Source organism: Bombus impatiens, unplaced genomic scaffold (genome assembly GCF_000188095.3).
Source record: "Bombus impatiens unplaced genomic scaffold, BIMP_2.2 scf_1275, whole genome shotgun sequence".
Classification (NCBI taxonomy): domain Eukaryota; kingdom Metazoa; phylum Arthropoda; class Insecta; order Hymenoptera; family Apidae; genus Bombus; species Bombus impatiens.
This window is the reverse complement of record NT_177694.1, coordinates 1,273,050-1,285,688: the sequence shown is the minus strand read 5'-3', so window position 1 is coordinate 1,285,688 and position 12,639 is coordinate 1,273,050. Positions and strand designations below refer to the sequence as shown.

Here is a 12,639-nt window from a genome sequence, read left to right as displayed (position 1 = left end):
GGCGTCACAAAAGAAACCGTGGCCGGTGATATATGACTAACGTGGCAGACGAAGTATTAATACACATTGAATTATTTAACATACTCTCAGTTTTTTTAATAATATCGTGTATATATCATTAAACATGAGTTCATAGTCGAAGAATTTCACGTATTATTTAATATTCGACAGGGTTAACATAAACTATTATACTGTATGTAACTGTGAATTACTATTTGATAAATATATTACAATATGAATCGTAATTGTTGAACTGTTTGTGTTTTGATATAAACTAACTATCCTTGTACGATTGCAAACTCTGACATTTCTAACTCTGACAAATAACATGATGTCGAAGCTGTTATATAATTTATAAATATGCTTATTCTCTAATATTAGAATTTGGAACACTTTTGTGAGGTTTTAATGAAATGGTGGATGTACAATGCATCAAAATGATACTATAACGAAAAAAAAGAAAAAAGTTATACTTTTGTGACTTAGATTTTTACGATTCAATGAAATTATACTAATTATATATGAAAAATATAATTTGTCTTTTATGATCATTATAATTGAGATACGTATTACATCAATAATTTGATAAAAGGGTTTATAATATAATGCTTAATATTTTACCTCAAAAACGAATGAAGATTAAACAAAATTATAATAAATTCCGATCAATAAAATTCGTCCCTTAAAATAATATTAAACTAATTAATATTTGTCGATTTTATATAAGTATAATATAAACTAAAACAAACTTTATTAATTCTATTTAATGATTTCGTATGTAATACGAAAAACAGTGAAACAGTAACTAACCTTTAACTGAACGTAATATGAAAATGAAATTTCACTGTGATATAATTATAATTCAATAAATCTTTGATTTAAGAAATATTTCATCGTCGATAGCGCAAGAAACGCGACATCCGACCTCAAAAACTATTATAATTACTTCCTCCTAGTTGAGAGCTGAAGCCTCTGTTTGGAGAATATCCAGGCCTGAAGTTATTACCCAAACCTAACAATATAAATCTTTAATGAATATTTGCTTAATATAACAAAATTGTAAAAATTTAATAAGGACGAGAATGTTAAAGAATAGATAATAATAAAAAAGCAATTAGGAAGTACCTCCACAGAAATTTCCAATACCACCCAAAGACATTCCACTTGAACCACCAGTTGAATTTAGGAATAATTCAATATACCTATGAGACATATGGCTTTTGTCCTATAACAACATTATGACAGAAAATAATTAGTATATAAAATTATTAATTGAAAATCACAATGTCAATTATATTTATTCAAATAACCTTAGACATGGCTTTAACAGCCTCCTCATGAGTTGCAAACTCTACATCTGCTTCTCCAGAAGGACGTCCACCATTTTCAAGAATAATTCGAACATTTACCGGTTCGATAGGTCTGAAGAACTATAATTATACCGCCAAATTTCATTGTAAAAATATTAACTTAATAAAATATTCTACATTTATTTCATTCAATTATAAACTTACATCAGCTATATCTTGTTCAGTGGCTTTAAATGGCAATCCACGCATGTGTATACTATGAATACCGGAATTACCACCCCATGTATCACCGCTGCCTCTGAAGTTTCCACCTTTCATGTCCAAACCACCTCTCATACCCATGCTTCCTCCGCGTGAATCAAAGTTATTACCACTTCCCCATGGACCACCATCAAAGTCTAAAACATATTAAACAATAATAAGTGAAAAATGATGTAATAAGTGACATTGCACATTTTAAATAACTAACGAATTTGTGTAGTACCTCTATTTCTAGAACCTCTGCTATTATTGCTAAAACGATTCATCCCTCCGAAACGAGAGCCTCGGTCATAGGGTGCTGGTCTCTGATTGAAACCACCCATTGGCCCACCTCGCATTTTCGGTCCAATGCTAGCACGTACTTCGGACAAACTGCTTCGGAAGATTTCGATGTATCTGTTAAGATTAATATTAATTATTATTATTCTCGTTTAAATATTATTGCCGTTCATATAGTCGGCTGCCTTCTCAAATAAGAGAAAATTTAATGCAAAAATATCAATGAGCATAAAATTTTAATTTTAGAGCGCACTTTTAAACGAAGACGGATATAAATAGGAAATACGAATGTTGAAAATAACCTTTCGCGTAATGGAACTAAACAATTATTGTTCCAACATAAAAAATTAGGAGATTAAATGAAAACAAAAATAAAATAAAAAGAAAAACGACGTGATTCGAAGAAAAAATCCATACTGAGAATTTTGTAATGGATTAACTGTTCATACTACACCTCCACATATATATTAAACCTGTGTGTAGATACCCTCCCTCGGTGACATTGCATTCTGATGTATCTTATGTCACCCTAGCCATTGAGATGTTGATGATCCTCAGGTATATGACAATTACAATTGCACTTTATGCAACTCAGGAGAGAAAGAGAAAGAGAGAGTGGAAGAGAGATCAGGGAAACAATATATAAGTATCGAGAAGCGATACAACTAAAAGAAAGTACTTCGAATTTAAATATTTAATTTAAAAAAAAAATAGAAAAAAGCTAAAATAATTGAAGTTAGCATATCTTATCGTATGACGATGATAATGAAATATTTCCGTGCAATTAACGAGCTGTATGTATCAACTATAAATAGTGACGTTACAAAAGAAAAACTGTGCAAAGCCTTTGAGTTCAAATTATTACATTGTCTCGCATAAAACGTACAATTGTGCAATTGTCAAACAGGTGTGCCAAATTAGATCGATGATTACTACCTCCGTAGCGCCCACCCATCCTGGGTTAGCCCTACCCACCTCCCATGGGATTTGGTGACGATGTAAGGGGGTACCTCCCGCCCGGCACCCACCCATAGGTTTCAGTTGGGCCAACAGTACTTTCGCTTACGTACCACTAACTTTTTTTTATTTGTGTTTAGAAAAAGAAGCAGTTTCTTTATACAATTAACTTCTATAATAGCATATGAATAGAATAATACGAATGCAAAATTAGTAAATACGTTTTAATAATATAATTTATTCCAGATTATTTGCAGTAATAAATAAATTATTTTATATAGTATTTTTCTGTTTGTAAAATAAGATATTAAAGAAACTGCATCTATATAAAAACTCGCTCCCGCTATTTACTAACAAAATTTATATACCTACATGTACTACAATCATAAAATGATATTGAAAAGTCATAAGTATACCCAAACCCAGCTAGCGTCAGTGCCCCACCTGTGTCCTATCTTTTCCTTGTGTTTCTGCAGAGCGCGCTCCGCAACATCTTTGTTAACAAATTGAACGTAAGCCTCCCCAGTACTGCGGCCCGTGTAGTCTGTCGGTAGTGAAATCCCGTTCGGCAATATCTCCAACCCTGACCCACACATAATCAAACATCGACATTGTAGCGTAACACCCATTATTAATTATAGTATCGTCAGTTTATTTAAAACCCTTATAAAGAAGCAAGATTTAAAATATCCTTTGCACATTATGTGCAAAACGTCTCGCTCCAGAAATATAGACATTTTTTCTCAATTAAGTCAAAACAGAAGAAAATGTTAACTATGCCGAAGTTAAGAATTAAGTTCTATATACAAAACTTAAAAATATAAATAAAATAAATAAGGATATTTTTATACAATTATATAAAACACGCATGGAAATTATAATAAATATTCCTTTTCCAAGTCTATAAAGGATTATAAAGCGTAGGGACTTTACTTCCTTAAATCTTAACTAAGGCCATCTGGTGATTATAGAAACACAGAGACACTGCTTGGGACGGGCATAAAACGAATTTTATACTTTTATATGTAAAACTAGTGAAATGTTAGACACTTATTGTAATATGTGTATTATTTTGCCAGATACTTTTATTCCCATATTTATTCTCTAATAATTTAATTCTAGGATATATGTCTCTTGTATATTAATTTGCAACACCTATGTCCATTCTTTTAAATTATGAAGAGATAAAAAGCTGTGCTGTTTATATACTTCATATGTATCATAACCATCAAAAGCATTTAGTCTCTGTGATTCAAGATTTTTATTTGATTAACAAAAATCAAACGATAGGGAAATAATTTTATTATAAAAAATAAAAGAAAAAACAAAACACATTGATCGCCAATAAGGTGTAAGTGAATTTCTAGTAATATATAATATAAAAAAATGAATAAAGATACAGATTTGAATGTATGGTATAAAATACCTGAGAAGAACTGAGCAATTTCTTCTTTGGAACAGCCAAATGGTAGACCACGTAGTCTCACGCAACCATCATCCATGGCATTCTCTAGGTTCATACCGCTTCTCTTGACTACCCATTCCATTTCACCTCTTTTTGCTTTAAAGACTATGATGAGAGACATATTTTATTATATATTTTTTAAATATTTTTATTTTTATGTTTTATAACAAACCTTCTATATAACGATGACCCATGTGATCCCTATCTCTTTTACAAGCTTTTTCAATATCTTCAAGTGTGTCCATTTCTACATAAGCCTCTCCACTTGGACGGCCTTCCCTTGACATTGTCATATGTACACCATTTTTACCATTTGTAATAGAACAGTCACTAAAGAATTTCATGATTTCATCAACAGTAGTAGACCATGGAAGTCCACGTAGTTTAACAACATAGCCTTCATCATCATGGTCTCCACTTCCATTCGACATTTCTGTAGTCTAAAATAAACTATGTTATAATTTGTATAAATATATCCTAATGTTTTCCTATACATTATAAAATATTAAATAAAAAGCAATATAAATACACAGCATAATTATTATTTATTTTTAAAGTACAATATACTATAACAAATAGTTGTATATTATTTGTTCCTTTTTACTTTTTTTATTGTTTAAATTTTTGCTATATTTAAAAGATATTGCATCATTTATGCAATAGTAAATTTATGAGAACAGTCATTCAAGAATTTGAAGGTCAGTAATATCCAACAAAATAATAAAATAATGTGAAAATGTAGCATTTTGTAACTTGTTATTGAAATTCCAAGAATAAATAAATAAATAAATATATACATATATACGTTAAAAAATGCAACATTGCAATATAGTCGGAAGAAAAGTTTGAAAAAAAGATATTTCTTTACCGAAGAATTGTTCGTATCGGTAATATACTAGTCTTTGTTTTATGTCACCAAAATATATTCATTTCATATATTGTAAATATTATTATTCATACTTACGGTTTCTTAGTGTTGATCTACAAGTTAGAAGGAATCACAAATTAAGTTTAATTGACAGCAAACGCTTAGCCAACGCCACGCTCTGCGAAACTATCTGCAAAATGGCGTCTATCCTAACGAAACTAATGGCCGGTTTATAAACATAAATGTACTATATTGTAACATTATGGTATATAAAGTCCCTGGTTTCTTTAGAATTTATTTAAGTTTTATATATTAAAAGTATATATTAGAAGTTCATAAAATTTACAATTCGCGCCAGTAATATTAGAGAAAATTTCAGGTCATATTTGAAATGCATTAAGGCGAATGCGCAGTACTAATAAGTCCTCCATGTTAGCGTTCCTAAACTTATTTAACTTTGACAATCTATATTTTTTACCTGCTATATCGATCGTGCTACACATAGTAAAATATTTGGACTATAGTTACTTAAATAGTATATCGATATAATTTGCGATTTTCGCAGAGGCTAAGACATTTTAAACGTCGAAATGATATAAATCATAAGGTAACAGGAAAAATTAGAAACTGCGTGTCTGCGATCACGTCTGTATAGAGGTCGTGACCGAATCTAAAGAAGTAGAATCCCGTTCAACAGTGGAAGGATTGAAGTCGAGGTGATTGCAGAAAAGGTAGTTGACAAAACGTCTATCGTGCTGTCGCGGGAGAGAGTGTATGGTGCATGTTAAGAAGGATCGTTTGCAGCTTAAATCTCATAATATTGTAGAATATTGCAAAAATCAACGACACGTGCAGCCGTGTAGCAGTAAATTGAATTTCACCGACAGGTCATCCAGGAGTGCACAATGAGCTTCCTATTGTAAGTTTTTTTTCCGTTTCCAATGAAAATCGACTTTTACTCTACTATAACGCTTTTACCTTTTTGATATCGCAACATTAAATTTCCGATGCATTCAAAAAAGTAAGCTTACCGAACACTCAATGTTTTCCTGTTAATCGATCGCCTGATATCACACCAATGTTATTTGCAAGTGACAAATGACAGCAAAGAAGGAATCGATGATTTGTTACCATAGACCGATCGGAGTGAGGGCAGATATTGACAGAAACTGGTCAACCAGTTTCGTAAATATTACCTTCTCGGCTAATTTAGGTAACCGACCCGATGTACTCTTGAATTCAAGTACATCGCGATCGACCAATCTGTGGATATCTAAAAATAGCACGATGCCATAATTTCTTTGAAAAATCCTCCGTTTTCACACGATCTTCACCCCTCTCGTTTAGCTAATGCTTTCACTCGTGCTCTGTTGCACGCGCGCATATTCGTCACACGTCAAATTAATCGCCACGGGACATATCTTATCGCATTGGATTGCACCGTGGAAGTAGAATTTTTTTAAACGCTCCTGATGCGATATCGGGCAAGTTCTTAGTTGCAATTGTGGCCGATCGATTTGTCATATCCGCCCTAAACATCGTTTTGGTCACTCGTTAAATTTATGCGTTTCCTGTATTTGTATTTCGAATGATCAACTGATGTTTGTTTTCGTCTTCAATCGAATTGCGAATATGATTTGTAATAAAATACTTCAATCTGTAAACAATTGAACATGTAAACAAAAATGTAAAAAATATAGGTACAAATAGAAATTTTCTAATTCTGATTGTGTTTTTTACTAGTATAGTAATTAATACAAATTGCTTAAAATTAACTATTATTGAAATATAATATTGTATTTTTACAAATACAACAATTATTGAAATACATTTGTATGGCTTTTTAAGTGGAAGCAGGTCTTCGAAAACCTTTAAACCAAAGAAGAATATCCCTGAGGGAACTCATCAATATGACTTGATGAAGCATGCAGCAGCCACTCTAGGCTCTGGAAATTTGAGACTTGCAGTTATGCTCCCAGAAGGTGAAGATTTAAATGAATGGGTTGCAGTAAATAGTATGTATTACAAGCATATTATTATATATTCCAACCTGTAATAATTAACAAATTACAACTAACTTTTTTATATTGTTTCAGCTGTTGATTTTTTCAACCAAATCAATATGTTATATGGCACTATTACAGAGTTCTGTACAGAAGAAAGTTGTCCCATTATGTCTGCAGGACCTAAATATGAATACCATTGGGCTGATGGGCATACTGTGAAAAAGCCAATTAAATGTTCCGCACCAAAGTACATTGATTATTTAATGACTTGGGTGCAGGACCAGTTAGACGATGAAACCTTATTTCCTTCAAAAATCGGTCAGTCACATTATCTTGTTGGATAAGATAATTTCGTACTTGATATACTGATAAAATTATAATCTCTTAGGAGTCCCTTTTCCAAAAAATTTCTTGTCCATTGCCAAGACAATATTGAAAAGATTATTCAGAGTGTATGCACATATTTATCATCAACACTTCAGCGAAGTGGTTCAACTTGGTGAAGAAGCACATTTAAATACTTCATTCAAACATTTTATCTTTTTTGTTCAGGTAAAATACTCAAAACTAAATGAACCTTCAACAAATATAGATATGCTCCATTATGATCTTTTATTACTTTCGTTTGTTATAGGAATTTAACTTGATAGAAAGAAGAGAATTGGCGCCACTGCAAGAATTAATAGAGAAGTTAACAGCGAAGGACGCCCGATGAACGATTTTGATCGTCAACCGAAAACTCCTCCAAAGACTCTCACCCGTGCTATCTTTTTAATCAAACGTGTAATTGTGCATGTTATTTAACTAATCCAATTCATTGCTAACGCGATCATCGCCTTGAAGCAGGAGTCACTGGTATTGTACTACATAACATATTTTATTCATTTACAAAAACGAGTGACTGATTTACGCATTTTATAACGAAGACGAATCTCGATAAAAACAGAGTTCTGTCTATTTGGGAGATCGATAAAATTACAGAGTAAAGATCGATAGGGTGAGGATTATTAACGTAGACTTTTGTAAAATAGTTATACATTCGATACAATTCGTCCGTTTTATTTTACATCTTGAAAGAAGAAAAAAATTGTTGTTTCTTAAGTAGTCGAGATGTTTTGTGGTGAATTGTAATTTATTACGCGTAACGAATTTTTATACTTGGAACTTTGAGAACAAAGATTAGCGTGAGAGACGAAAAAAATAATTCATATCGACTATATAAAATGGGGATTACATTTTTAAAAAAACGTTAGAAACAACGATTACACTCGGTCTTACGTTTCTTATTCTCATTGTTTGTTATTATCTTTCATACTATTGCACATTATGCTGTTTTATTGTAAAAGTTCGAGAAATATCGTAACTTTTATAAATAGAAACGATACTACGCGTAATGTCTCTAAAATAAGAATGCTCTCGATAGCATTTCTATATCTTTTTTTTAAATTTGCGACAACTTCGTGAAAACGTTGCGCCTTTGATTATCGACATGAATTGGTACAACCTGATATTGAACATTTTATATCACTGCTAAACTATACATTGTTAGTACATAACATTATTAAGTTAATATTACGCTATTTACATTAAACTTCATACTATGTAATTAGTTTAGACGATTATTATCATCGTGTCAAGCGCTTGCAATAGAAATTATTTATAGCGTTAGGGATTTTATACGCACCATATCTTTTATTCTTTATACGAGTGAATTTTTGAGTCTGTTCTATTTTAGAAAGCATGTTATATTATATTTAAGCCGTTTGCGTCGCATTACTGGGAAAGTTCTTTTTGCATTTCAGCTTTTTTTATTTTTGGTATTTTATGTAAAAATGATTGCTTCTCGTACGTTATAAAAACATTTGTACATGAATATACCAAAAATTAATAACTTCATTTCTAGGTATAACATAGATTCGATTCAAAACATGTTTTCTAAAGAAGTTAGAATTAATTCGATGGATACAGGGTATCCCAGGAGAAACGCAAAGGGCAAACATTTTCGTATAAATAATACTAAATATGTGATGTGCATAGTCACAATATACACAATCACACATGATTTATTTCGCTATTAAGAAATCAATTTTGATATATAGAAATGTCAAATAGAACGTATATTCGTTTATAGCGCGTTCAGCTACGTACGATAGTTTTCTCGCTTATAGCAGAGATGAGATGTTAATATATATACATATATATTAATGTAAATGCTTGCTGTTTTCACGCGCGGTGAGACTGCACCCGTTGCATTCGAATATTTAAATGGATGCATTATATTCGCTTGTAACTAGAAAATACTCCTCAGATAGTTTCTGTTCATACACTGTGCCCTTTGCTGTGATTATCGGACTTTTGCATTTCTGTGTAACGAGCTACATTTACGTATAGCGGGGTGAAATTTTAACTAAGTTTCCGTACTGCTATTCATGTAAGTGGCTATCGTTTGAAGGAGTAATATAGGAGGATAAGAAGTTATTGCTTATACGATCATGAGACATACGTTTGCTTTCAATGGACCAGCCTATTTTGTGATAAGTAACGCATAAAGTGATTACTGAATCACAAGAGATACAAGGAGATGTAGTGGCTGTACCTTTCATCTTTGATATCTTTCATTTAAGATCTTCATAAGAGAAGTCCAGAAAGATTCGTTTAGTATTATATCTAGCATAAAAATGTCAATACAATCTTGTTTATTATGATTCATGGTTTACATATACAAAGACTATTTTATATGCAAATTGTGAATTAGGTGTTGTTACATGAGTCTAAAGATTCCTTGTCATTTAATATAACAAAAAGATTAATTCAAGTCATTCAAATCATTTAAAAAAGTCATTTCCTTTTTAACAATTAAATGTGAATCAGAAGGGACAAGGACAGGTAACGAAGATGAGAAATTTATAAAAAGTGAAATTGACGAACTTGTTTTCCGAAAGGTTCGTACGTTTCCAAGTTTCTAATATTGCTCGATTTGTTGTCAAATTTTAAATAACTAATTGGAAATAACGGATCTAGGATTTTTGATAAAAATTTGATATATCCAAAAGGAGGAACTCGTCTACTATCGCAATTCTCCTTGTACATCTTATCAGTTTAGCGACTATACATGAAAAACTTATCTCAAAACAGTCTAATATTATGATGCAGCGAGCGAAAACATTGTAATTAATGGAATTCGAAATCGCGACATAGATTGCAAGTTGTTAGCATTCGAAGCGAATGAAAGGAACAAAATGTTATTTTTTTATAATAAGGAAAAATGGTCTGCTATTGTTTAACAGGCACTGATTAGAGTTTTTGCTTATCTCTCTCGCGTTGGCGTATAAACGATCGAAACATTATATGAGGTTGCTCGATGTGATATCACTTTTCATGTAAATCACGAGGATCAATGAGAAATTTCACGAGGTCCAGGACTAATATAAATGTATTTTATTATAAACGATATAAACGAATTAGCTTTCGTAATAATCTAAATATATATCGATAGAGGAAGGAAAGGATGAACGAGAGGAAATAACTAATAGAAATGGAATAGAATGGAACAAGTTTCAAGGGAGAACGATTACGAGATAGGCTTTCTTCCGCGATGGTCTACAGGCGTGTTTCTCAATGTAAAATGAATATAAGTAACAGTAAAAGTAACAATAATAATGGCTCGTATCGACGATAATATTGTATTCAGTACTTAAGAAGACCGGAAGAATTGTACCTTATAGAAAAATGAAAAAAAAAACTTTTCTCGCAGCAAACAAGCACGATTTCGTCTCTCTCTGTCTCTCTCTGTCTGTCTGTCTGTCTGTCTGTCTCTCTGTCTGTCTGTCTGTCTGTCTCTCTCTCTCTTTTTTAATCACATATTTAGGTCAGAGGGGCGAGATCGTTTGAATATATTATCGTTGTCAGTTAGAAATTATTTTACACACATGTAACGCTGTTATTAATTACAATTATTCTTATTATTATTTTTATTATTAGTAGTATTATCGATATGATTATTATATACGATACCGACGCTTCTATGGCTATTTATATAATAATTTACACGATTAAATGTCGTTAGATCGTCGTTGAACGATAGCCTTTGACAAAACGCACTTGAGTCACCTCTCTTTGTTTCTTTTGACTGAAAATATACGCGAACCCGGTATGTTACATTTTTCGACTGACTTGTTACTTGAAAAGATAAGCGATATTTTTTTTATATATATATATATATAGATATGGTTTCTCTTTAAGCTTGTGCTGTTCTTTTTACCTTTTTCTTCTTTTCTTTTTATCTTTCTTGTCTAGAATCTTTTCGAGGATCGTTTCCTTGGCATCGCTGGAAGCTCTTTCATATGATCACCAGTTGAAGAAACGTTTAATTGTTTCAAGATTTTGAACGAAAAAGCAAAGTAAATGTAAGCAAATAAAAGAAGAAAATAGAAAAGCGAAGAGTGCGTGTCAAGAGAGGTTGAATAAAAGATACTTTAAGGATTCAGCTAGGTTCTTAGATGTCGAAATTTCTATTTTATGAAAATATTTACCGTTTTTTTTTTAGGCAGACAGAAACTACTGGCGCAACTTAAAAATTTAATAATTTGTTAATGATAATTGATTTTGTTTGTGTATCTCAAAGAAAAGAAACATATTATTTCAACGATTGATTTTTATTAAGTTTATAAGAGGATTAATTCGGATATTAACCGTAAGACAAGTTTGTCATTATGATTGATAGTTGAATAAAAATTGTTTGTTCCTTCAAAACTAAGTGCGAAGAGCTTTCAGGAATACCGATTGTTTATTCGTTTTTTTAACGACGCTAGTGATATATCTGTGCAATGTAAATAATATTTTTTTCAAATAAACGAAAGCTCACGCGTAACCGTAAACATAGGACCACCATTTCTTACGAAAACCTTTGTTCCCTTTTCTCTTCCTATTATTTCGAAATTGAAATTGCTACATCTCGCCTTTCACTTTTGTATTTAATTTACCAACTCACTGAATATTTTCCATAAGGAGACTCGAAACTGATGCAGAAACATGCATATAAATTACATTATCTTCAATTCTAAGAAATAAGATAAATTGTTATATTTTAATTTTAATAAACAAGATTTAATAAATTTCATAATCGAGATTGCAAATATTTTTGAAATATTCTCAGAACTTTAATTAAACATCCCAATTCACTTTTAGATAGTTTTCTAACACGTGACTGAATTTGCGAAATCTTGGCGCGCGGTTTTCACGCTCGCATGGCCTAGCGAAACAGAAAGTTTCGCATTTAATGAAACGCTTGGTTGTTCCTTCGAACACTGGAATTACAATCGTCTAGAATTCTCAAGGCGTGTCCCAAGCGTAAATCTTACAGTATAAAGACCAGAGAACGACGAACGACACGTTAATTATTTCGAGTCGAAGAACGTACGTAACAAGAATATAGCTGCTAATTTATGCTAATTCACTATTCACACCGATGCTCAAAGTTATTGAGGAAACGAA

General features: G+C 31.7%; 2 protein-coding genes across 4 annotated transcripts; one reads left to right on the top strand and one right to left on the bottom strand.

The window, feature by feature from the left end:
• Positions 1 to 71: 71 nt before the first annotated feature.
• On the bottom strand, positions 72 to 5,368 carry LOC100743684 (heterogeneous nuclear ribonucleoprotein H). 2 transcript variants are annotated; one of them, XM_012392118.3, is made up of 9 exons: positions 5,237 to 5,368; positions 4,445 to 4,722; positions 4,234 to 4,377; positions 3,252 to 3,390; positions 1,795 to 1,967; positions 1,515 to 1,708; positions 1,311 to 1,430; positions 1,126 to 1,225; positions 72 to 1,012 (listed from the first exon to the last, which is right to left on the bottom strand). In XM_012392118.3, the coding sequence occupies exons 2-9, from the start codon at positions 4,701 to 4,703 to the stop codon at positions 927 to 929; spliced, it is 1,215 nt and encodes a 404-aa protein (XP_012247541.1). In that variant the 5' UTR covers positions 4,704 to 4,722; positions 5,237 to 5,368; the 3' UTR covers positions 72 to 926. The 2 variants fall into 2 exon arrangements, with proteins under 2 accessions (XP_012247541.1, XP_012247542.1); XM_012392119.3 differs by having other exon boundaries at positions 4,445 to 4,712.
• Positions 5,369 to 5,657: 289 nt separating this feature from the next.
• LOC100743569 (MOB kinase activator-like 1) lies at positions 5,658 to 9,944 on the top strand. 2 transcript variants are annotated; one of them, XM_012392074.3, is made up of 5 exons: positions 5,658 to 6,059; positions 6,989 to 7,155; positions 7,237 to 7,464; positions 7,535 to 7,698; positions 7,781 to 9,944. In XM_012392074.3, exons 1-5 carry the CDS (start codon positions 6,046 to 6,048, stop codon positions 7,859 to 7,861), a joined length of 654 nt encoding a protein of 217 aa, XP_012247497.1. In that variant the 5' UTR covers positions 5,658 to 6,045; the 3' UTR covers positions 7,862 to 9,944. The 2 variants fall into 2 exon arrangements, with proteins under 2 accessions (XP_012247497.1, XP_012247499.1); XM_012392076.3 differs by lacking the exon at positions 5,658 to 6,059 and adding an exon at positions 6,710 to 6,840.
• The last annotated feature ends 2,695 nt before the right edge of the window (positions 9,945 to 12,639 follow it).

Excerpts from the sequence above, each read along its gene's own strand:
- LOC100743684 (XM_012392118.3), bottom strand. The coding sequence starts at position 4,703 with ATGTCGAATGGAAGTGGAGACCATGATGATGAAGGCTATGTTGTTAAA. Across the intron at positions 1,431-1,514 it reads CTGAACAAGATATAGCTGAT|TTCTTCAGACCTATCGAACC; the intron begins GTAAGTTTATAA and ends GTATAATTATAG. Across the intron at positions 1,013-1,125 it reads TATTGGAAATTTCTGTGGAG|GTTTGGGTAATAACTTCAGG; the intron begins GTACTTCCTAAT and ends TTATATTGTTAG.
- LOC100743569 (XM_012392074.3), top strand. Across the intron at positions 7,156-7,236 it reads TGAATGGGTTGCAGTAAATA|CTGTTGATTTTTTCAACCAA; the intron begins GTATGTATTACA and ends ATATTGTTTCAG. Across the intron at positions 7,465-7,534 it reads CTTATTTCCTTCAAAAATCG|GAGTCCCTTTTCCAAAAAAT; the intron begins GTCAGTCACATT and ends ATAATCTCTTAG.